We start from the raw sequence: 23,667 nt of genomic DNA, 5'->3' as shown, positions 1-23,667 counted from the left end.
ACATATATTTATATTGTATATATACAATGTATTATACATTACCAGTACATACTGTATAGTATATTAATAATTATATAGAAATTAAGTACAAAAATTAAATGTTTCATTGGTTCATAATTTAACACATATCTCTATATTATATTAACCAAGTTTATACTAAAATATTTAATTTATTTAATAATATATACTAATAATTCAACAATAATAAAATCAATTAAATTTAATATAACTTGATTTTGTAGTTACTGTAATCCTAAACAAAACACACTAAAGTAAAATTTAAAAAAAACAAAAAAAGTGTCTAGGACACCCGGTATTCCCAGGTGGTCTCCCTCCCAAGTACTAACCGGGCTCGACGCTGCTTAACTTCGGTGATCGAACGAGAACCGGTGCTTTCAGCGTGATATGGCCCTAGACATTAACAATAGATTAACTAGATGATTTTATAAATAATAATAATACAATATGTACTATCAATTAATAATTATTATTATATACAGTATATACTATATACTAATTTATATATAATAATTATTAATTGTTAGTTCATATTGTATTATTATTATTATTTATAAAATCAACTAGTTAATCTATTGTTAATGTCTAGGGCCATATCACGCTGAAAGCACCGGTTCTCGTTCGATCACCGAAGTTAAGCAGCGTCGAGCCCGGTTAGTACTTGGGAGGGAGACCACCTGGGAATACCGGGTGTCCTAGACACTTTTTTTGTTTTTTTAATTTTATTTTTGTGTGTTTTGTTTAGGATATACTATAATATAGTAATAACTATATGTTCTTACATTTCGCATAATTAATAATATTTTAACTTTTGATTAATATATTTCTGTCAATAACTTAATTATGTCATCATTTTATTTTCATAATCTTTGCCTTCATTTTCATCAATTGGTCAATCATTATGTCTTAAGATATAATAGTTAGTAATAAATGATAGTAAATCTTATTATAAATAAAATACATATATTTATATAATGTAAGCGCAAATAAAAAACTTTACTCAACTATTATGTTAGTAATAATTTATAAATTATGATAAAATTATTTTAACATAAAATATAACAAATTAATAATAATAATTAATAATACAAATAGTATAAAATTGTAATAACAAATAGCATAAAATTAATGCAAATTAATTAATTAGAAAATTAGTTATAACTAATTCTTTTAGATAAATGTAATCAATACGTAAAAAACTTAATCAATTTAATAACTAAATTAAAATTAACATTAAAATTACTATGGTTTCATTTTTTAAAAATATTTAAATAACATAAATGCAAGAAATAGTATTTTATTTAAATTAATAAACTTTATGAAAATTATACAACCAACTTTTTAATTTTAGATTATTTATAATTTAAATAAACATTTTAATTTTAGAAAATTAATGAAACATTTAATTATTAATAACAATATAAACATTATTACAAAACTGCTGTTAAATATTATTTATGACATTATTATTTAGAAATGACTTGATTTTTTAGTTAATTTTCAACAACAAAAAATATAAATTAAATAACTTTTATATATATATATTATATTATCGATAAAGCATACATCAAGAATTTAATGAAACAATCAATGATAATATTAATGATTAACTAAAACTAAACAAATATAATTGAAAAAAACGATTATCAACGAAACAAAATCACAAACATTATAACAAACTATTGCTAAATATTAAATATATACGACATTATTATTAAATTGAATACTTAAATAATTTTTTTTTAAATATATTATTTTCCCCAAAAAACATTGCTCTCATTAATTACATAATTAATGTCAAATTTGTTTAATGCCATTCATTTAACTTCATTGGTTTCACCACAACTTTAATTGTAATAATCATCGCTGAATTGGCTATCATTATCGCAATTGTCAATCAAAGTGTCGGACAAAAATTTGCGTCCATTGCTGCCGCCGCTGCCAACTGTCATCATGGCTTCGGTAATGGCTTTTGTGTGATCTTCAAAACACTTTTGTATTGTTGCCGATAATGTGATCGACGTCTCCATTAACTTAGCAATCAGTTTATCACTGAAAAACAAATAATAAGCAAAATTAAAATATTATAAAATATATTAATCCTTTTAAAAAACATCATTAAAATGTGTTATTACTTATTATCATTATTGGCAGTTATCACAGCATCGGTTATTTTCTTAATCTGAGTGGAAATTGTTTGACTAAAAAAAATAAAAGCAGAAAATAATTAACAAATGAATTCAATTATACAATATAGTCATTGATTGATGCCATACGATGCCTGTCCTATGGATTGTACGATATTGTCAGCGGGCACTCGGGTTTCGGCAATAGGTATGACCTTAATTAGACAGTTACCAAAGCTTTTGTAATACCAGGCCATAGTGATGGACATATTGTCGTTGAGCTGACGCTCCATGAATTCGTCCTGTCTATTAATAAACCGCTCTATGAATCCGTCCTGTCTATTAATAAACCGCTCTCTGAAATATAATACAGTTGTGTCGGCGATAAACCCGTAAATAGCGGCCAACTGACGCTTCAAATGTCCAATATTTGGTGTCAAACTTGGAATTATGCTGTGCTTTATGACTGATTCATCACTTGAATGTCCTTTCAGTTCGGACAACGATATGTACACCACAACAGAAGTCGGTACGATTTCGAGTCGTATATTTTGTCCATTTTCGCTATCGTTGGCCACAAATTTATAGATTTGTGTCCGATTAATCCAACGCTTACTGCCGCCGACTTCTTCGCACAACCACAAAGATACGTCTTTTTCGTCACAATCCAACATCGCTTTATTGATCAGATCTCCCACTTTGACCGAACCGCCAGATTTAGGACAATAACCATATTTATAGTCATCGAGATTTGCGTCCACAGTTTTCATCGATATAAGCTGATAGACGGTCTGGTGATCACCCGAACCGCAGACACACGACGACTCATTGCTGATAATGTCCGACATTTTAATCGGTTAAATCACAATTCCGGAGACAGAAACCAATAAAATATATATAGGATTCCGAAGATGACTGTCAATGAAATGATGAGACAAACGTTTGTTGCTATAGTCGTGTGAATCATAACTATTTAATCATTAGTTCAAATACCAGAATATTATTAGTAATATAGTTAACTATAGATATACCGATATATAGTGTGTATACCGTATGACTATATGGTTTGACCGTCAAAATCGCTATCCAATTGACTGCACGACTCGTTTGGCCTGTGATTAGCAAATTATTGCATGTAATCATACATTCAGTTCATATTCTCACATATTATTTATATATAAATTTACAAAAAATAATCTGTTTTTTTTAAATAAATATATATATATATATAATTTATATTATTTTATAATTTGTCAAACAAGATAATAACTTATACAGGTAATCTATTTGTTGAATTAAAGGTAATGTTAAGTAATTAATTAATTATATAATTATTTTTAGAAAATATTACAATAGTTATAACTGTATGACTATGCACAAAATGTATGATATTCAATATAATTAAATTGCAACATTTCAAAAAATGAACTTGACAATTTGACATTAGTAATAGTTTATTTTGAAAATTGTATATAAGTTTATGTATAGAATAAAATTAAAGAGAGGGAGAGAGGGAGGGGTGAAATAATTTTATTTAAGTAACTATTATAATACATGAATGTGTGTGTGATCTATATATTTAAATAAAATTAAAAATCAACATAAAAGCCAATTACCGTATTATTAAAATTTTTATTTATATAAAAATTTACAATCAATATATACAGTAGTGTTAAAATTAACATTTTAAGTTTAATTAATATAACATATTATAATAGTAATATTAATAATATAAGTTAAACACAACATATAAATAAATAACATTATTGTTTATAACAATAAATGTATTATTTAGTGATTATTACCATAAAATTATTAATATTCAAATACAGTATACAGAAAATTACTGTATTTGACAATTAAATAGAGAAAAAATATTAAATTACCGGTAAAAAATCATTATAATAGATTAGTATTATTATTATTACCGGAATTAAATATAATTAAAATGAAACATATTTTCGTTTATCATCAAAAAAAGATATAATTATTAAAGTGATTATTTCAGTGAGATTATTGAGATTACAATAATAAGAAAATACTGGTTTTTTGTTGAATCAATAAAAAAATAATTGCAACAAAATATATATATATATATACCGTAATAATTATTCCCAATAAAAAATCAATTACTTATCGCACAATTTGTCGACAATCTTTTGCATCTCAATTATCTTCAGCTGTTTTTGTTTGATAACCGCTTTCAAGGCTCGGATCTTATCTTCCTTACGATCAATAATTGCCTCGAGTTTACCAAATTGGTCGACGAGTCGGTTATTTCGGTCCAACACTGCCTTTACATTATTCAATAGACTTGTATTTAAGTCATTCATATCGCTATTTAAGACATTAAGACAAATATAACTTAAGAAAACGATTTTAAATCATTTATTATTTTCATACCTTATATTCAATTCAAGCGCAGAGTCGGCAACTTTAAGTGCATCACCTGATCTGACCATTAACTGAGTGACGACAGCTGTTTTGTCGCTGTTTTTGTCGTCAATAAAATCATCCATTGATGGAACAATCGATGGTCTGTCGTCGTCGTCAACAGCGGCGCCGCACACGCTATCGTTGTCCGAGTCGTCATAAATGTCGGTCAAATACTTGTCGCCAGCGGTGAGCGCATTGACAATCAGTTTGGTTTGTATGGCCAGCGACTCTTTGATGGCAACCGACAAATCGGTTAGTTTATCGGTAACAGTATCGCTGCTCATTGCTAGCTTTGGTAAGACCTGAACGAGACTCGTAGTAAATCGGCCATAAATCCAGGCCCGACTTATGGGCATATCGTCCTGTAATTCGCGTTCGACATATCGTTGACCAGCGAGTGCTTGAGAGACCGGCTTTTCTGTCAAATACAATTTCACCGATTGGCTGACAAAGCCGTAACAGTTGGCCAGTCGTCTCCTTAAATCGCCAACAGTTGGCATGTCTTTCGGCAATATAGTGTACGACACGTCCGAAGTGCTGTAACTGGTCAGCGCTCTCAGCGATACACTGATTGCTACCGATTTTGGCCGCATTTCAAACCGAAAACTTTGTAGTTGTCGGTCAACAATACTGCTGTACTGATAGATATCGGTAGTGACTAACTGTTCAAAGTTATTGTCGGCCACTTCGTACAATTCAAGAGCAATACTGTCGGCGCCGCTAACCATTTGTCTCTTCAAATCAGTCACTTTGACACTACTAACGGGACAATAGCCGTATCGGTAGTCATCGATGTCCGGGTCGAGCGCTTTCAACGATATAAGACAATAGGCTGTCATGTGGTCACCCGAACCGCATATACACGAACCCGAAGAAGTAGACATTGTTTTAGTAGACATATAGTAGTGATGGATGTGTTGGTGATATTGTCAGCAGTGGATGTCAATCAATCAATCAATGTGTGGATCAATAGTATCAATGATATCAATAAATGATTGAATTAAACAATAATATTGTATTTTATAATTAATTTGTTGTTTATTATGTATTCATTCATTTAATTCAAAACTCAATGTGCAGTCATTGCTAATCTAATAACAGTAAACATTATTATGCAATACAACTGTACTGCCAATGCGTATAAAACATTTAATTTTAAGCATACATTTCAAGGACAAATTTTTAGTTGAATACTGTGTATACATAGAAATGATTCTATAGTTTAATGGAATATTCAATGGTATATTATCAAAGTTTGTACTTGAAGTATATAACACTCACAACTGGACATTCATGACAATTGAAATAATGCTATATTTTCTGTGCATAATATCATACACTGCGAACACTGGCACACAACCAATGCTTAATTGTCAATAATATTTAGCAAACATTTAATATTTTTAAAAAAGTTATATAACAATAATAAAATATTAAAAAACAAATAATTTATTTAAAAACTTATGTAAACTTTTTAAATGATTTTTAATTATATGAAATATTAACAATTATTTATTATTAACTTATAAATTATCTAATAGTGAGTATATGCATGTAATGTATGGTATTAATTGATTAATAGACAGAAATATAATAACATATTATTTAAACAAATTTTTAATAAAAAATATAATTATTTATAATTTATATCATAATTAATTTATGATAAACTAAAAAAATTAATATAAAAATCCAGTATACAGTATACATGGATCAAATGTCAAAATTATTTTACTTTTTTTGAAATTTTATATTAAATAATAGGTTGGAATAAATTTTCTCACACTTTTGTGACAATTTTTTTTCAAAAAAAAATTAATAAATAAATTTAGTCAAAATTTTTCGGGGACTTAATATGTTTTTATGTTGAACATTATAAACATAACAAACTCTAATCAAATTTAATCTATAACTAAATAATATAATTTATTTTTTTTACAAAATATACGGAATTTTAGTGAAAGCTTTCATATTTTTTTTTGGTAAATCATCCAAAACCTATAAATAATGTTATGAAATACAGAATAAATTACTACAAAAAATTAAGTTTATTTGATTTAATGATATTATAATTACCACAAAAACATACTATTCTTCATCTTTATTGTATTTTACGAAAATATTTCCCAAGTCTTCGATCACTTGTTCCTGATCTTTGATCAATGCCTTCAAGTTTCCTATCTCTACATCTTTGCTGTCGACGAGTTCTTCGAGTTTACCGAATTGGCGGATCAGTTGGTCATTTGGATCCAAAGTGCACTGCAATACAACCTTCAAATCATTTAGTAGACAATTGGTGTTCATATCATTCTTATTCAATGAGAAGTTCTTTAATTTTGACTTATTTTCTCTTCTAACTGATTGTTTGAAAGTTGTTTTATTGTCTTTAAGTTTACTAATCGATGGATTGCCGTCACACTGGTCTCCGTCGATATCCGAGTTATAGACAGAGGCATCGGTTAAACATTTGTGTCCGCAGCCAACGGTTGCCAAACTTTGGTTTAATTGATTAGCAAAGTTCGACAATGCGGTCGACAAGTCAGCAAACTTTTCGGTTATTATATCACTGCAATTAAATCTGACAATAGTTTTAGGAATAAAATAAATTGCTAAAAAAATCAATAATCAAACCGTTTTATTTTATTACATACTCTGATCTGTTTGTAAAAGTATTGGGTATAACCTGAATCAGACTATTAGCGAACCGGTCGTAAATCCATGCCTTACTAATAGGCATCTCATCCAGGAGTTCGTATTCAGTGTACTGATGGTCCGGAAGTGTCGATCCTTTTTCCGTCAAATACATTGTAACCGTTTTGGCGACAAACGAGTACTCTTTGGCCAACAGGCGTTTCAAATGGCCGACTGTTGGCGTGCATTTCGGGTATATATAATACGGATAGTGTTCTGACGACTGTCCTCTCAATGCAGCCAACGTTAGCGTAATGTATACACAATTCGGTCGAATCTCTAGACGAAAATTTTGCCTTTCTTTGACACTTTTGTTAGCGAAGTTATAAACACTGGTGGTAACCAATTTTCCGCCACCATTGACGACACCACTGTCGTTATCGTTGTCGGTGTCGATCATTTCGTACAATTCTAGATTTATATAACTATCGTCACCGCCATCACCGTTATCACTGCTGGTGACCAACTGTTTATACAGTTCGGCCACTTCTACACTTCCCGTCTTTGGACAATATCCATATCGGTAGTCATCGATGTCCGAACCGAGCGCTTTGAGCGATACGATACAGTAGTCGGTCTGATGGCCGCCAACACCGCAAACACATTTGGTCGCAGGCATTGTCCCTAAATCAATACAACTACTATTAGTGTTTTAGTCAATGGATTTAAATGTCCAAATAATTAAGAGATATTTTTTATAACCAATTATTGAATTAACTATTTTAGTCAAATGTGCTTAATATTAAAGTTTATAATATACCAAAAATTTATTGATTTCTAAATCAATTAGTAATATTATTAGTCATCATATAGTTAATCAATTATTTGTAATAAAATGAATACATTTTTATGATTTTTATAATTTGACTAAAACTTAACTAATCTATTATAAACTTGAATAAAATCATCATTAGTGACATCAATAGTGATGACTATGATTATGACTAACTAATCAGTTAATTATAATTATAAAATTCACAATATAACAGTAGTTGGTACCTAAGGGTTCACATGAGGGAAAGCACAGTGCTTTCCCCCATATAGCTGTGTCACGGAGAGGGGGTTCACGTGATCACGTGACTCCACCTAACCTAACCTAAGTGAAGTACACCAATGACGTCACTACTACCTCTACCCAATCTGACCACCTACCCGAACTGACCACCTACCCGATCTGACCACCTACCCGAACCGACAACCTACCCGAACTGACCATCTTACCCGAACTGACCATCTTACCCGAACTGACCAACTACCCATAGTAACCACCTACCCGAACTGACCACCTACCCGAACTGACCACATACCCAAACTGACCACATACGCGAACTGAGCAACTACCCGAACTGACCAACTACCCGAACTGACCAACTACCCGAACTGACCAACTACCCGAACTGACCAACTACCCGAACTGACCAACTACCCGAACTGACCAACTAACCGAACTGACCAACTACCCGAACCTAACCCAACCTAACCTAACAGACCACCTACCTAAACTGACCAACTTACCGAACTGGTCAACCTTCCGATGTATTAGCGGAGAGGGGATAGCGGAAATCATGTGACCTAACATGAGTGTAGATGTAAACAAAATAAATATAAATACATTTATTTTTAAAATAATATTTATAATTTATTTACATTTTATTTATTTACAAAAGCGTTCATTAAATATTTTCTCTCTAAAATTTTTATCTAATACATATGATATATTTTCTTCAATTAGTTTACACTTATATTCATGAATACGTCTGTTAAAAACTATCCAATGCCAGTTAGATATACGAGCCTGTCTTGAAGCATATGACCAAACATACATAGTCTTTATCTGTATTTTGTCATCAAATCTAACTTTCTTCATATTTATTTGTTTATTAAGTAATCAAAGTATTTAAACATAAACTCTTCATATAATTCATTCAATGCTTTTCTAGTATAAACACCAGTCAATATCATTTTCCCTTTTCTAGTGAGAGTTATATGTCTTTTATTACCACAATTGATCCTCAAATGTGGAAATATTTCCAACTCATAATTACTGCTCCAATTAAATTGATTCATCAGTTTCTCTACATTCAAGTCGTTTTTCAGGTTATGTGACGCAGCAATGTTAGTCACACGTAAGTTATGTAATTTGATATCATATCCGAGTTTTTGTATTATGCGAGCAGTCTTTCGTAATGCTATTCGACCATCATTTTTTGATTTTGCACCCACACATACTAGTTTACCAGAGTCGTATATCATAACCGTGGCATTAGGGTTACGATACCGTTTAATTACTCTCACAAATGGGTAATTGTGATATACACAATTACAACAGTTGTTACACAATTTTCTTAAATCAATAAAACCAATCATATCAAAGAGATCAGCAGTCATCGAAACATTAGTTATCACAGGCATATTGATAATGCAAATTGTATTACTATAATAAATGTTGATGTAGTTATAAACTCATAAACTATTGCATCAACTATTACAAAAACAGTTGAAACAAGTTGTTTAACAACTATTGCTTCAATTATTGCAACATCTGTTGCAATAAGTAGTTTAACTACTATTGCAACAACAAATAGTGTATTACACTATCGTAAATCCTGTTTACTCTATAAAATATTAACTTATAAAAGCAAAGTGTATACACTATTATTGTATTAGTGTTTATTAGTTTTGTTATAACTGATTATTATTGTAAATTAAATTTTTCATCATCAAAATGGTTGGCAAAACATTGTTTCAAAAATCCATTTTCACCAAATCTGATGGTGAAAACAAATTTGACAAATTTGTTCGTGTATTGGAACACGAAAACGGTGAAAAATTTGTGGACATCCGACTGACTGTTTGCAATGATGGAGAAGATGTCTTCTACACCAAACATGGCGTTTATTTATATGGTAATGAATTCAAAGAATTGTTGAAAAAGATGGAAACCCAAGACTTTGGTTCTTTTGGAGATCTTCGAGTTATCTCATTCATGCATTTGAAAAAACAATTGTATTGTTTTAGTATCATTAGTAATGGTAACATTAAAAAATTAAATGTCATATTCCCTGAAATTGACATTATATTGTCATTGAAAGATGAAATCATTAAATATCTTAATTAAAGTAATTATTGTATATTATAAAACTAATATTGTAATAAATAAACAAAACAAATTAATTGAATAAAATAAATTTTATTAATAAATAAAAAATGTATAATTATTTACATTTTAATATGAAAACAAATAGTAATTTTTAATCCATTTCCACAATAGCTCACACTTGTGTTGAGCGCATCTCATATCAGATTTATCTGGTATGATACGTTCATGAAAATGACATGAACGGCCTCCATACATTCTCTTTAATGTTTTAAGACTAGGACATCTATACTGATTCAATTCAACGTAAGGTATAGCGCACATGTCCAATATATCCGCCAATTGAGAGCACTTAATTCCAATGTATGGCTTTTCTTTGCTTTTGATTTTCTCATACATCTCAATAATAATCTGTTTGGCATCCATTGTTGAGTTTTGTGTTATCTCAATGTTTACTGTACGTAACGATAGTCCCAATAAGTTGTTGGCCAAATAAAGGTTAGTAATCCGATCTTTCAATTCCATGTCTCTATAAGTTAGGTTTGTCTCACACAACTCAGACATTTTACAAGTGTGAGATATTATTGCAATTTCACGAGGTACAAAGATATTGTTATAAACAAAACCTTGTGCGTCCATTACACCACAGATTTGATTAATTTTGCTCATTTTAGAGATTAAGTTTGTTTACTATAAAAAGTAAGTCGTGTTCGTTGTTTAGAGGAAACCCTTCTTCTATAAAATAGCGCTCAATGCGATGTCTATATGTTGACGCAATATTTGCTAACGTACCATTAATTACGTTTACATCAGTCATAACAATAGGAAACTTTTCATTATAAATATCTTTTATTTTAATATATATTCTATAATAATCACTAAAATTTTTATACACATCTGATAAATGACATTTACCAGTTACATAATAATTTGGCAACACAATCATTAATGTGAGGATTAAAACCAAACACAGTTTGGATTTGTTCAAATGATCCGCCATTAAAATAATTAGTTAAAAAATAAATACAATATAATCCACAAGTATTAGAATATACACTTTGAAAATTAATACAGTTGTAATACCAACCGTTTACAGTATTGTCTTTTATAAAATTTAAGATATCATTATGTAGTGGTTGTAAACCAAATGAATCAAAATATATAATGATATCATTATTTGTTTTGTATACACTAACCCAGTGTTCCCCAGGAGAACTAGCTTTATCTGTATTAATAATAACACCACTATCTTTTGGTATAATATTTGGTAACATATCTCTCGGATATGTACCATAATATTTATTACAATTTTTAAAATAGTTATTTATTTGTAATGTATTCATATTTATTGAAAATTTTTATTAGCAAATCTTGAGCTCTCTATTTCTACACAACTATCATATTCGCAGAATATGATTGCAGTTACAGTCTCTTGTATAGGGTAGGCAAACTTTAGTTCAACTCGTAAGTTACCTCTAACCACAGTTGATACATAACCACTTTTTGCTACTCCATCAGATAAATCCGGTGTAAAATTGAATCCAAATAGTGTATAACCTTCAGCATACTCTTCCCGTGTTATGTCAATATCTGTTGAATGTTTGATTTGATTTGCTGTTTCAAATAATCCAAAGTATTCACGCATATATTTTTTATTTGTAAAGTCTGGTGTGTATGGTCTGTGTGGATATTGAGTCCCATCAACATAGCAAGCAATGTGTCGGATATTGTAATTTTTAAAATAAAATGGGTTCATATTATATGAACCATTATATGCTTCGTTACTAACAAAACCAATATATATTTTTCTAGGAATCACTCCATTGATGACATTATTTAAATAACAATCTAATGTGTCTTTAGCTATAATTGATGTCTTTACTTCCTTTCGTGTAATAAAATAGCGGGCATTAGCACTTTCAAGTGCTCTATTGTGTGCCACAACTACTTGTGGGTTAACAATAGATTTATGCATAAACAATCTTACGTCCATTATTTCAACTGTTGGTATCAATGTTTTATCATAAATTAAATAAAACTTGGGATCTTGTGGGTAAATTTTAATATTCAGTGTGACCCCTCCAAGTAAAGACTTTACTTGCGATGCTAAATCAATGTGCAAATTGCCATACATTTCGACTTCACACCCGTCAGATAATGAGTTACCTGACGGTCGTATACGACTACTTCTTATCTCATTTACCGAATCCATAGGTGTCTCATCTTTATGCCAAAATGCAGTCTCTAAATGTGTATTTCTAGCATCACTATTACTGTTAAGAAGAGTGTCAATATATGACACATATGAATAATTCACTGATGATGTTGTAACAGTTGTTTGACCAATATTTACATCAATTTGTTTAATAAATGAATGCATTAAATAATTGATTGGAGATATTAGTTTCCAGTCTTCTGCTTTAACTTCAGGTGTTGTTGATACAGTAGACTTTTGTAATTTAAATTTTAAACATAAATAAAGTTCACTTTTGCTTAAGTTAATATATTCATTTAAGCCTGTATGTATTTCAAATTCAATAGTATTTGTTGAATTAGATAATGTACTTATTGGACGGTGTTCAGTTTGAACATCACGTTCAATCATTAGTTGTGTTGGTGGTACTCCAAACACATCCATTTCTGGAAGTGTCATTAGAGATGATAATTCGTGTATTGTAGACATTTTTAGTATTTTCTTTGTTTTTTCTTAACTGTTTTACGTCTTTTATAAGATTTTAGTTTAGTTTTAACTTTACGTTTACGTCCTAAACCTTTTTGTTGTCTAACATTAGAAACTTTATTTTTAACATCTGTTAAAATAGTATCAGCTGATCTTATCAACTGATTTGTGCCGGCTTCTTTGAATGATTTACCAGATAGTATATCATTACCAATACCGTTAAATGCATCCCATCCTTTATTTGCTACATATTTTAATGCAGGTTTAATGTGTTTAAATATTTTACCAAATATACCATTACCGGACTGGTATCTATGCCCAGCATAAGATACAATACCGTTACCGGCTTGGATTTTATAGTAATCAATATATGGATTATTCATACTTTAATAAAATGCAATGTTATAGTTACTCTACCAAATTTAAATGGTATAGATAAACCACTATCATCTTTTATAGATATTTCAAGTGTTTCAAATTCATTGAGTCTTACAGGTCTATATTGAGGTCTTTCATAATTTAAATGTACTGTATCTCCAAATTTATATTTACGCGGTATTTCAACTACTCTCAGTAGAGGTGCAAATGTATCACCAACTAGTGATGGGTATACAATATCACTATATAAATATAGTGAATGAAAACCACCACTAATCTCTACGGGATGAAAGCCTTTAATAGTATTTTTATTTTCAATTCCATTGAATACTATATTAACTAAGCTATTGCTACCATAATAATAATTATGTGTAGCTTTTCTATCTTTTAATCCTAAAATGTTTTCAATTTCGTCACCCAAGTCAGGAAATATTTTAACTACACTTTCAACTATACCAACATTAATTGTAATAAAATTATTAATCTCATTATAAACTAATTTTGGTGGTTTAATATCAGTAAATAAAGTCAAAATATTGTTAATTTCATTAACTAATTTCTGTGGTGTTTCATAATAACCAGCTTTAAGTGTAAACTTATCATCATATTGATTAGACTTATCACCATATATACGGCCCATTTCATCAAATAATGTAATTTTATGATCATTTAATATATTATACCATGATTTGGTATAAGTTATTTCAGATATACCAACACACCAACTATCATCAAGTTTAACTGTTTTGCCTAATTTTGTTCTAAAATCAGACATTGTATTGTCAAATGTTTTGACATTATTAACTAAAGTAATATATTTACTCATTATTCACAAAGTTTTATTTGTGTATTGTTATCAAAATAACAATTCCAAATAATTTTTTCTTTATCTCTTAAAAATAATAATACAACAACAAATATAATAAATAAAATAAAACACAATATGTTAATTAGTAAACAATTCATTTTTATTTTTAAAATACAGTATCAGAGCCTTTTATAACATTTTTACATAGTTTAAGTTTAGGGTTAGGCATTATATAACCAATACAACTAGTTAAAATAATTGCCCATAAATTTTTGTTGCCAATTTCAAAAGTTAAGTTAATTAAGCTTACAAATATTACAATTGTCATTAATGACATTTGAATAGTAAACAAAATTAATTCAGTTTTACACAATTTATTTAGTATAGACATCTTGAATGCTATCAATCCAACTGTTGTATTCTTCCGGATAGTTCAACCACTTAACAAAATACTGTCTACGACCACGTCTAACACGACTTCTAATAACTCTTTCAATACGGTATAGATTTTCTTTGATCTTTTGGATCTCTTGTGGATAAAATCGCTGTTCAATAATATTTCCTTGTCCATCACTTAGTCTAAACACATATTGATTATCACCTTTTATAGTCTTTACTACAGTAAAGACTTGATCAGTCCAGTTAGGGTAATAACCTTTATCAAATTTAGACATTTCGTACACTTTACGTACTTTATCTCCTGTAGCGACATCTGGTGTTTTAAACTTTTTAGATTTAACATATAAGTTATTGTATACTTGTTTTGTATTTTCTGTAGTCACCTCAATAGGTGACATACCTATAGATCTGTGATATGATGTATTGTATGCTTTAACAAGTTTTTGTAGTACATCTACATATCTTCGCGAACCATTAGCAGTAAAGTATTTAAACATACGTGACTTTAATGTACGATTAAAGCGTTCAACTATAGCACATTTTATTTTATAATCATTTGAGTGAAAGTAGTTGACTCTATTTAATTTTAGATATTTTTGAAATATTTCATTTAAAAACTCTTTACCTTTATCTGTACGTAAAGATAATGGTTTTCTGTTTTTAAATAATGTTTTAAAAGCATTTGTAATGCTTTTACCAGTTTTTACTTTCAATGGAACAGTAAATGCAAATTTAGAAAAGCAGTCAATTACTGTTAAAATATAATTATATTTATCATTTTTATTAGCAAATTCTCTCATATCAGCTAAATCTGCTTCCCATTGTTCATCAATATATGTCACAACAATTGGATTTCGTATAAATTTTCTGTGTACTTGTTTATGTAGAGTATAAGTTAACTCTCCTTTTAACCAATCTTTTACTAATTTTAATGTTATATTTGGATTTAATTGTTTAGCAGTTTTATACAAATTATTTACACCACTAAATGATCCACTATTTTGTGGATCATAATATATTATATTCAACAACTCATTTATATTTTGATCCATTGTATAGATTTTTTAGATTTAGATTTTTTAACAGTCTTTTTATTTACTACTTTTTTAACAACTTTTTTGTTAGGTTTATGAACTTTTGTAGTAACTTTGCTTTGTTTTTTAGTTGTACTGATTAAATTATTTTTAATTAATACTTTAAAAACCATATCTTCTATTATACTTAGAAATGAATTATTAATATTCGGCAAATTATTTTTAATATTGTTATCATTTGTAACATTGTCAACAATGTTTTTAGTTACTAATGTATTTTGTTTAATTTTTTCAAATGGTTTACTATCCACACTCATTGAAGATATATCCATATCGATGTCATCATCACTATCATTAGTAACCAATTCAACTTTTCTGAATGACATTATTTTGTTATTAATTCGTATACAGTTGTTAGTAACGGTATTAACCACATCCAAGCGTTTCCTTTTTGTACAACACTTTTACAAGTTTTTAAACTTTGTTTCCTTTCAAACTTTTTAAGTAAAAGTTTTTTACTTTTATTCAATTTTTTAGTTTTTATATTTCCTTTTATAACATTTAATCCAATTTCTTTTATAGCTAAATATACTTTTGGGTCTTTAGCTAAATAATTCAATAATGTTTTTTGTGTTTTCTTACATTTTATTTTAGAAACAAACTGCAAGTCTCTAAAATATTTTTTCAAATTATCAGACATTACTTAGGTATATAGCAAATAATTTTCAATTTATTATTAATTGGTATAATATTTGTTTGTACTCTATATTTTTCAGGTGTATCCTGTTTTAGGTCTACTTTAATATAACCATATTGAACAGATGTGGCGTCAGTATACACTTCTATAAAGTATTTTGAGTTTTCCGGATATATCTGTGAGGCTAAGCTAATTATCTGTCTTTTATCTCTTGGGTTTTTAAGCAATATCAAATAGTGACAATTTAAACTAATTGTCCTCATTTGGGACCCTTGATGAAATATATTTTGTGATATAAATATCACACTTATATTCATATGATGACTACCTTTAGTAAATAAATTTGCTAATTTAACATTATTTCCCAACTCAGTCATCAAATCATCAATAACTATGAGATGAGGTTTAATCTCTTTTACTTCTTCTTCATTGGGTAGGCCTTCAATATATTGTATATCACAGTCAGCAATAGATTTAGTGTACAATTCTTGCCATTGTCCGTATGCCCACACAATTTTTAACTTATTTGGTATATCAGTAAAATATAAAGTTTGTTTATAATTCTCCAATATATTTCTAAGTAGTACAGTTTTACCACTACTTGTAGGTCCAGCGACCATACAAGTGAATGGGTGTTTAAATGAAATGTGTTTTCGATCCACTTTAATGCAATTCATTTTAAATAAAACATAGGTTTAATAATAAAAAAAATTTATTCATCTTTTATAAAATTTTATACATTTGATTTTGTATCAAATTTCCATTCACAGGTAGCCAATTCAGACAAGTATTTTACTAATTTGTTAGTATCTTCTGTTATACCATTTTTATGTCCAATTGCAGTCAGTCTATCGACGATGATTTTCATTCCCGGCTCTGACAACATATAAAATTTCATGTTTTTTAGCCGAATCAATTCAGTTTGAATGCACTGGTCTTGTTTTGGTCTCTTTAACGGTGGCTCTGAAATAATATAAAAATTTTAATATATAATTAATAAAATATATTAATATAAAATACAATACCTTCCAATAGTTTTCTTAAATAACTGTCTTTAAAGTGTCGTTTAGCCATACTTGTTAATGAATATAAAATAATTTTATTAAAAACATTACTTTATATAGTCAATTATGACCTCAATATGTATTCTTAGTTTTATATTTAGATATTTATTTATAGTTGATGTAAATAAATTAAACATAAAAATAGTTTTTAATCACATTTTATTTAAAATAATTTCAAATAATTAGTACAATAATATAAATATAAATAGTATTAAATAGTTTTAACATATTATTCATAAAATCCATAGGGGACAGTTTGATAAATAGGGTGTCCCCTAACAATTCTACGTTTTTCAGATACTGCCTGATATATCTTATTTACTTTATTTGTTGTCACGTTGTGCAGTTTATCTGAACGGAAACATAATTGTGGAGCCAGTGTTGTGATTGGTGTATTGTTAAAGTAGTGTTGAGCAGTCTCTTTAACTCTTTCAAAGTTTATTTTATGCTTTACTTCCTCAGTGATTGAAATGCCTTTTACTTTTACTTTTTGAATCACACGGCCATCACCAGTAACGACCTGATAACCATAGTTTTTGGGTCCACATGAAGTAAACGAATTGATATACGACCCTTCTTTGTAATCTTTTTCTATTTCATCGGTCATATCACCCAAGAAATCACCGATCGGAGGGTCGTACCACCCTTTGGTAGGGTCGTGTCGATAGATTACAGAGTCTGTATCGAAATACAAGACCCGTCCCTTTGCTGAGCTTTCAATATTGTGTAATTCACGATATAAATGAATACGAGCATTACCGGTGACCATCGAGGCCAATGCTATGTTTGTATTGCCAGCAGATGAATAGTTGTCGTCAATGTATTGGTAATTGACTAAAATAGTCTCATCATTGGGCATAATTTCTCCTAAAGTATAGTATAATAAATAAATATTTTATATTAATTTATTATGTTTTTATAATGTATTTTAACAAACCTTTTATTTGTATTTTAGCATCAGATATAATACTACGGTATGCGTCATATGTTTTGCAAAGTTTAGTTTGTTTTTGATTGGGTCTTTGGGCTAGTTTTCCCCACAAACTATTCAACATTAACTTTGCAATGAAGCGGAGACCAGGATTTGGTGACATCTTATTAAACTCTAAATCCACACCTTCACGACTCTGATACTCACTGATGTAGTTTCGCTTTAACTCATCAGTAGTACAATTGTCAGGCCATCCGCTTGCCTCGGTCTTAAGTTTAAGCCATTGTTGTATGTATGGCTTAAATATTTCATTTGTTTTGCGTTCGTAATGCAACACTTCATATATTTTGAGAATTTTATATCCCATTTCTATTGCTAATTTAAGCTCTTCAGAGTACCAAGTACTGCTGATAGCTCTCTCTTTATCGCTATGACTACATTTGTTAGGGCTCATATCTTTTGCACATTGATTGCATAATGCAAACACTAACTTTTTGGTCTCTGATTTTAATGGTAATACAGGAATGTATAGATCTTTAGGTGGTAATACTTTACATTTAATGAATCCAAAGTAATTATAAATTGAGGTGTCGATAAATTTACTGATTATAGATGGATGACCAATAGGGTATTCGCATTTTGAAAGTACAGTCGGATACAGACTGCACACATCTTTATATTTAATCAACTCTGTACCGGTACTGTCGGCGTTGAAGTACAAATTGTTTGTACGACCACCATAAAACGACTCACGTATGTTTGCGTGACCTATTTTGTCAATTGTTTTATAGTATGCCATACGTTTTTTGTGGAATGCTTTGAACTCAACATCAGTTGTCAACAGTTTATCGAAGTCGTGCTCCCAAATAGATGTCACTTTGAAACCTCTAGACTTGTAATATGTTTCCTAAAAATATATAAATGTAAGTAAAATTGTATAAATACAATTATTTATATAAATACCTTTTCAATTGTTCGTTGATAATCTTTAATAGGATCTACTTGCTCATTGCCATCATAGGTGTTTCTAAGGCTAAACAGATGGGTACATTTTTGACATCCATGCCAATAGCAACCATTGAACTCAAATATCTCTCCGAGTACACCATCTCGAATACACCCATCAGCATAGTTCTGACCAATTCTCATCTCTCTGCAGATTTTTACACCTCTCTTCTCCTCCATCCAATCAAGCCATACATTACCTTTGTTTGACTTATGTCGTCCATCGATATAACCGTTGATAGGTGTGACACCAATCATATTGTCTTTTAGAATTTTAGCTCTAAAATACTCCAGTCCAACACCGGCTAATGTGAATCTACGAGTTATGGGGTCCAAACCAGTGAAGTTTTTGAACAGTTTGCGGAACTCCATCACCGCAATTGTGAGTACTATTACATCATTTAAGCAATACTTTTTGATTTGTTGTTCAAAGTTCCATATGTAATTGTTTGCTTTGAAGTCATTATACCACTCCACACACTCTTTTGAAGACCTCATTTCATCAATGCCAAAGTGTTTGATATCTGGTATTTCACCAGAGTAGTCGTAATTCTCTTTTCTGTTGAAGTGATGGGGAAAAAATCCTTTGCTGACAATGTTTTGAAAGCCAAACGATTTTGGCAGTGAAGCCAGTGGTTGTTGGAAATAACTCAACGAGTCTATGAATGATGTGTTGTTGTTTGTAATTTTAAGTATTTTCATACCATTCATAATTATATCACTCGGATCACCAAACTGTCTTCCAAACATTTCCTGAAATATGAAGTGACCATCATATCCTCGGAAATTGTGTGCAATTACGTATAGCTGTGCTTTAATTTTTGAAGCTCTTACAGCGACATCTTTGAATAAATAGTCTGAAAACTGTTCGACTACATTTTCTTTATAGAATGTACGGATACCATATCCGCACACTTTACATCCGTCATTTGGTTCATCAATTGAGACATCGCATCTTTTCGCCATTTGTTGGTAATCCCAACACTTGTCGCAAACACATACTGTGTAAAATATTTGTAATTAGTTGTAATTTCTTAAAATGATTATATAATAACTTACATGAAATGAGTAGATTAGGTTTGTGATCATAAAAACCATTATTTTGAGCTATCTGTTCACTTTCAATATCAAAACAAACTATTAGTTTGTTTTCTTTGTCTTCTTTTTCCAGTTTTTCTATATCCAAAGGTTTTATATAACAAAAATGCGGTGTTTCTTTGTAATACACACTACATTTTGTACATTTTAGTTGATAGCAAACATGTTTTGCTCTTCTATGAGTTGAGTATTCAACATTACAAGTACTACATATTTTTGATTTTACTTTGCAGATATTGTTAGCTTTGTGATTATGATAACATTTATCATTTGCGTAACTACGATTGCATAAATCGCAGTCTACTTTATCACTGTTAACGTCACACTTTGGATATGTTGAGCAGTAGTTGCACACATATTTACATGAATGATTTATTTTCTGATGTTTTGTTAAGCAATACTTACACAGATCAGATATTTGTGTGTAAGCATTGATGTCTTTAATAAAATTATAATGTCCAGTGTTTTTACCGTAGTCGATGTGCTCCATAAATAATTTGTTGGGAAAATCTATAGAGCCTTGAAATAGATAATTGTCGACATTTGATGAGTCGACAATTATCAACTGTAATCCACTTGAACCATCAGTTAATTTAATAGTGCTGAGATACTCCTGCATTTGATTCCAATGTTTTTCTCCAAAAGGTTTGTTGAAATCAAGACCGGCCAAATTACACAGCTTTTCCGATTCTTCTTTTTGATATTTGTCGGAATTATTGTTAGCAGTAATTTTTCTCCACCTACTGTTTCCTCGAAGTGTTTGATTAGTAAAACTTTCGACAAACCACATAACACCAACCCAAACAGCTCTATAACCGCAACCGACATCTGAAATTATATGAATAAATATATTTGTAAATATTATAAAAATAAATATATAATCTTTTAAATACCATTTTTGTTATCAATCCTAACAATGCATTTTATACGTTTACTCCTTTCATCTGAAGTTTCTGGTGGTAAATGTCTTTTGTTTTTCATATTAGGTCCTGATCCCTGTGGTGCTTCAGTTACATAGATTTTCATTTTAAATACAGAAAGTAAAAACTCTGTATTAGATTGTATTAGTCCAAAGATTTTGTTGGCAAACTCATGTTTATCAAATTGTGAGATTGCTTTTCCACCCATATATAATGGTTTATTCAAGCCCTGTGCTTCAATTATCACACTATAATAATCGCCAACATTGTGGTTACGGAATGCCGGTCGCACCAATGACTCATACATCTCATCAATTTGATCATTTAATTGAAGTAAATTATCAATTGAACCCAAATTGTGTTGAAAGCGGATGTCTTTACGGTGTTCTTGCCGTTTAAATTTAATGTATGAATGAGATGACTCATTCAATACATGAAACTTGACCAATTGTTTAACTAAACAAAAATTTTAATTATAATAATTGCATAATAAGTTATTTAATTTTTAATACATACCTGTATTGTCATTGTTGTCATTGTTGTCATTGTTGTCATTGTTGTCATTGTTGTCATTGTCGTCATTGTCGTCATTGTCATTGTTGTCATTGTCGTTGTTGTCGTTGTTGTCGTTGTTGTCGTTGTTGTCGTTGTTGTCGTTGTTGTCGTTGTTGTCGTTGTTGTCGTTGTTGTCGTTGTTGTCGTTGTTGTCGTTGTTGTCGTTGTTGTCGTTGTTGTCGTTGTTGTCGTTGTTGTCGTTGTTGTCGTTGTTGTCATTGACAGGTATGTAGTCGGGAGGTGTGTCCATAAGTGAGTCCTGACTTTCCATATACGACTCATCAGCACCAGCACCATCTTGTACTGGTAAACCATAATTATTGTTGACCAACAAATCAAGGTTTACATAGAAGTCGTCACTGAAATCATCGTTAAATATGTCGTCATTTACATCAAGTATTTCGTCATCCATTGATTCTCTAGGGTCTGGAATTGCGTCATCCATAGATACCACCATTGACTCGACCATAGGGACCGCCAATGACTCGACTATAGGAACCTCCGACTCGACCATAGATACCGGCATTGTCTCGACCATAGGGACTTCCGTCTCGACCATTGGCTCCGGGATAGCTTTGTTGTTGTCCATTGCGTTGAATTGATCGATAAAAATAATAGTTGAAATACTGAAAAGTATACTTTTATAAAATTTGTTAAAATATTAGATTTTATAAAATAATATATTATTTTATAATTAATTAATAAAAATAATTTTTTATTTTTATTAATTAATTATTATTTATTAAATTTTCTGAATATTTTTCTATTTATTTTTTCTATTTATTTATTTTAAAAGAAAAATATTTTTCTAAATATTTTTTGAAGTTTTTTTTTGAAGTTTTTTTTTTGAAAAGTTTTTTTTAAACAGTTTTTTTTTGAAAATTTTTTTTTGAAAAGTTTTTTGAAAAGTTTTTTTATTGAAAAATTTTTTTTTGAAAATTTTTTTTTTTGAAGTTTTTTTTTTGAAAAAGTTTTTTTTTTGAAGTTTTTTTTGAAAAGTTTTTTTTTTGTAGTTTTTTTTGAAAAGTTTTTTTTTTGTAGTTTTTTTTTTAAAAGTTTTTTTTTTTAGAAAAGTTTTTTTTAAAAGTTTTTTTGAAAATATTTTTTTTTGAAAATATTTTTTTTGAAAATATTTTTTTTGTAAAGTTTTTTTTTTGAAGTTTTTTTTTGAAAAGTTTTTTTTAAACAGTTTTTTTTTGAAAATTTTTTTTGAAAAGTTTTTTTTTTTAGAAAAGTTTTTTTATTGAAAAATTTTTTTTKGAAAATTTTTTTTTTGAAGTTTTTTTATTGAAAAATTTTTTTTTGAAAATTTTTTTTTTGAAGTTTTTTTTTTGAAAAAGTTTTTTTTTTGAAGTTTTTTTTGAAAAGTTTTTTTTTTGTAGTTTTTTTTTTAAAAGTTTTTTTTAAAAAGTTTTTTTTTTAAGTTTTTTTTTTTGAAAAGTTTTTTTTTTTAGAAAAGTTTTTTTTAAAAGTTTTTTTTTTAGAAAAGTTTTTTTTAAAAGTTTTTTTGAAAATATTTTTTTTTTGAAAATATTTTTTTTGAAAATATTTTTTTTGAAAATATTTTTTTTGTAAAGTTTTTTTTTTGAAGTTTTTTTTTGAAAAGTTTTTAAAAAAAAAAATTTTTTTGTGCTTACTTTATTTTTTTATATAAATAATCACAAATTATAAATTCAAGACTCAGTTATACACTGATATCTTCCACTGGCGAGTTAATTTGATGTATGTTT

The 23,667-nt window shown here is 29.1% G+C and overlaps 5 protein-coding genes and 2 non-coding genes across 9 annotated transcripts; 1 reads left to right on the top strand and 6 right to left on the bottom strand.

Annotated features, from left to right (window-relative positions):
• Positions 1-298: 298 nt before the first annotated feature.
• Positions 299-417, bottom strand: LOC128963823 (5S ribosomal RNA). Its single transcript, XR_008484663.1, has one exon. It is a non-coding gene; the product is annotated as a 5S ribosomal RNA (ribosomal RNA).
• Positions 418-601: 184 nt separating this feature from the next.
• On the top strand, positions 602-720 carry LOC128963822 (5S ribosomal RNA). The gene has a single exon (XR_008484662.1). It is a non-coding gene; the product is annotated as a 5S ribosomal RNA (ribosomal RNA).
• Positions 721-1,754: 1,034 nt separating this feature from the next.
• Positions 1,755-3,275, bottom strand: LOC128963144 (uncharacterized). 2 transcript variants are annotated; one of them, XM_054309631.1, is made up of 4 exons: positions 3,176-3,275; positions 2,295-3,113; positions 2,154-2,219; positions 1,755-2,070 (listed from the first exon to the last, which is right to left on the bottom strand). In XM_054309631.1, exons 2-4 carry the CDS (start codon positions 2,990-2,992, stop codon positions 1,866-1,868), a joined length of 969 nt encoding a protein of 322 aa, XP_054165606.1. In that variant the 5' UTR covers positions 2,993-3,113; positions 3,176-3,275; the 3' UTR covers positions 1,755-1,865. The 2 variants fall into 2 exon arrangements, with proteins under 2 accessions (XP_054165606.1, XP_054165607.1); XM_054309632.1 differs by having other exon boundaries at positions 2,295-3,092.
• Positions 3,276-4,246: 971 nt separating this feature from the next.
• LOC128963146 (uncharacterized) lies at positions 4,247-5,699 on the bottom strand. The gene is made up of 2 exons (XM_054309634.1): positions 4,548-5,699; positions 4,247-4,481 (listed from the first exon to the last, which is right to left on the bottom strand). Exons 1-2 carry the CDS (start codon positions 5,477-5,479, stop codon positions 4,274-4,276), a joined length of 1,140 nt encoding a protein of 379 aa, XP_054165609.1. The 5' UTR covers positions 5,480-5,699; the 3' UTR covers positions 4,247-4,273.
• Positions 5,700-6,523: 824 nt separating this feature from the next.
• Positions 6,524-8,093, bottom strand: LOC128963156 (uncharacterized). Of its 2 annotated transcripts, XM_054309648.1 has the most exons (4): positions 8,032-8,093; positions 7,232-7,895; positions 6,657-7,158; positions 6,524-6,578 (listed from the first exon to the last, which is right to left on the bottom strand). In XM_054309648.1, exons 2-3 carry the CDS (start codon positions 7,888-7,890, stop codon positions 6,669-6,671), a joined length of 1,149 nt encoding a protein of 382 aa, XP_054165623.1. In that variant the 5' UTR covers positions 7,891-7,895; positions 8,032-8,093; the 3' UTR covers positions 6,524-6,578; positions 6,657-6,668. The 2 variants fall into 2 exon arrangements, with proteins under 2 accessions (XP_054165623.1, XP_054165622.1); XM_054309647.1 differs by lacking the exon at positions 8,032-8,093 and having other exon boundaries at positions 7,232-7,989.
• Positions 8,094-9,140: 1,047 nt separating this feature from the next.
• LOC128963185 (TATA box-binding protein-like 2) lies at positions 9,141-9,683 on the bottom strand. Its single transcript, XM_054309680.1, has one exon. The coding sequence runs from the start codon at positions 9,681-9,683 to the stop codon at positions 9,141-9,143; it is 543 nt and encodes a 180-aa protein (XP_054165655.1).
• Positions 9,684-11,713: 2,030 nt separating this feature from the next.
• LOC128963184 (uncharacterized protein F54H12.2-like) lies at positions 11,714-13,051 on the bottom strand. Its single transcript, XM_054309679.1, has one exon. The coding sequence runs from the start codon at positions 13,049-13,051 to the stop codon at positions 11,714-11,716; it is 1,338 nt and encodes a 445-aa protein (XP_054165654.1).
• Positions 13,052-23,667: the final 10,616 nt, after the last annotated feature.

Source organism: Oppia nitens, unplaced genomic scaffold, assembly GCF_028296485.1.
Source record: "Oppia nitens isolate AA-2021 unplaced genomic scaffold, nextdenovo-longstitch-racon4-pilon3 scaffold7_pilon_pilon_pilon, whole genome shotgun sequence".
Lineage (NCBI taxonomy): Eukaryota > Metazoa > Arthropoda > Arachnida > Sarcoptiformes > Oppiidae > Oppia > Oppia nitens.
The sequence above is the reverse complement of the archived record's forward strand: the minus strand, read 5'-3'. Positions and strand labels throughout refer to the sequence as shown.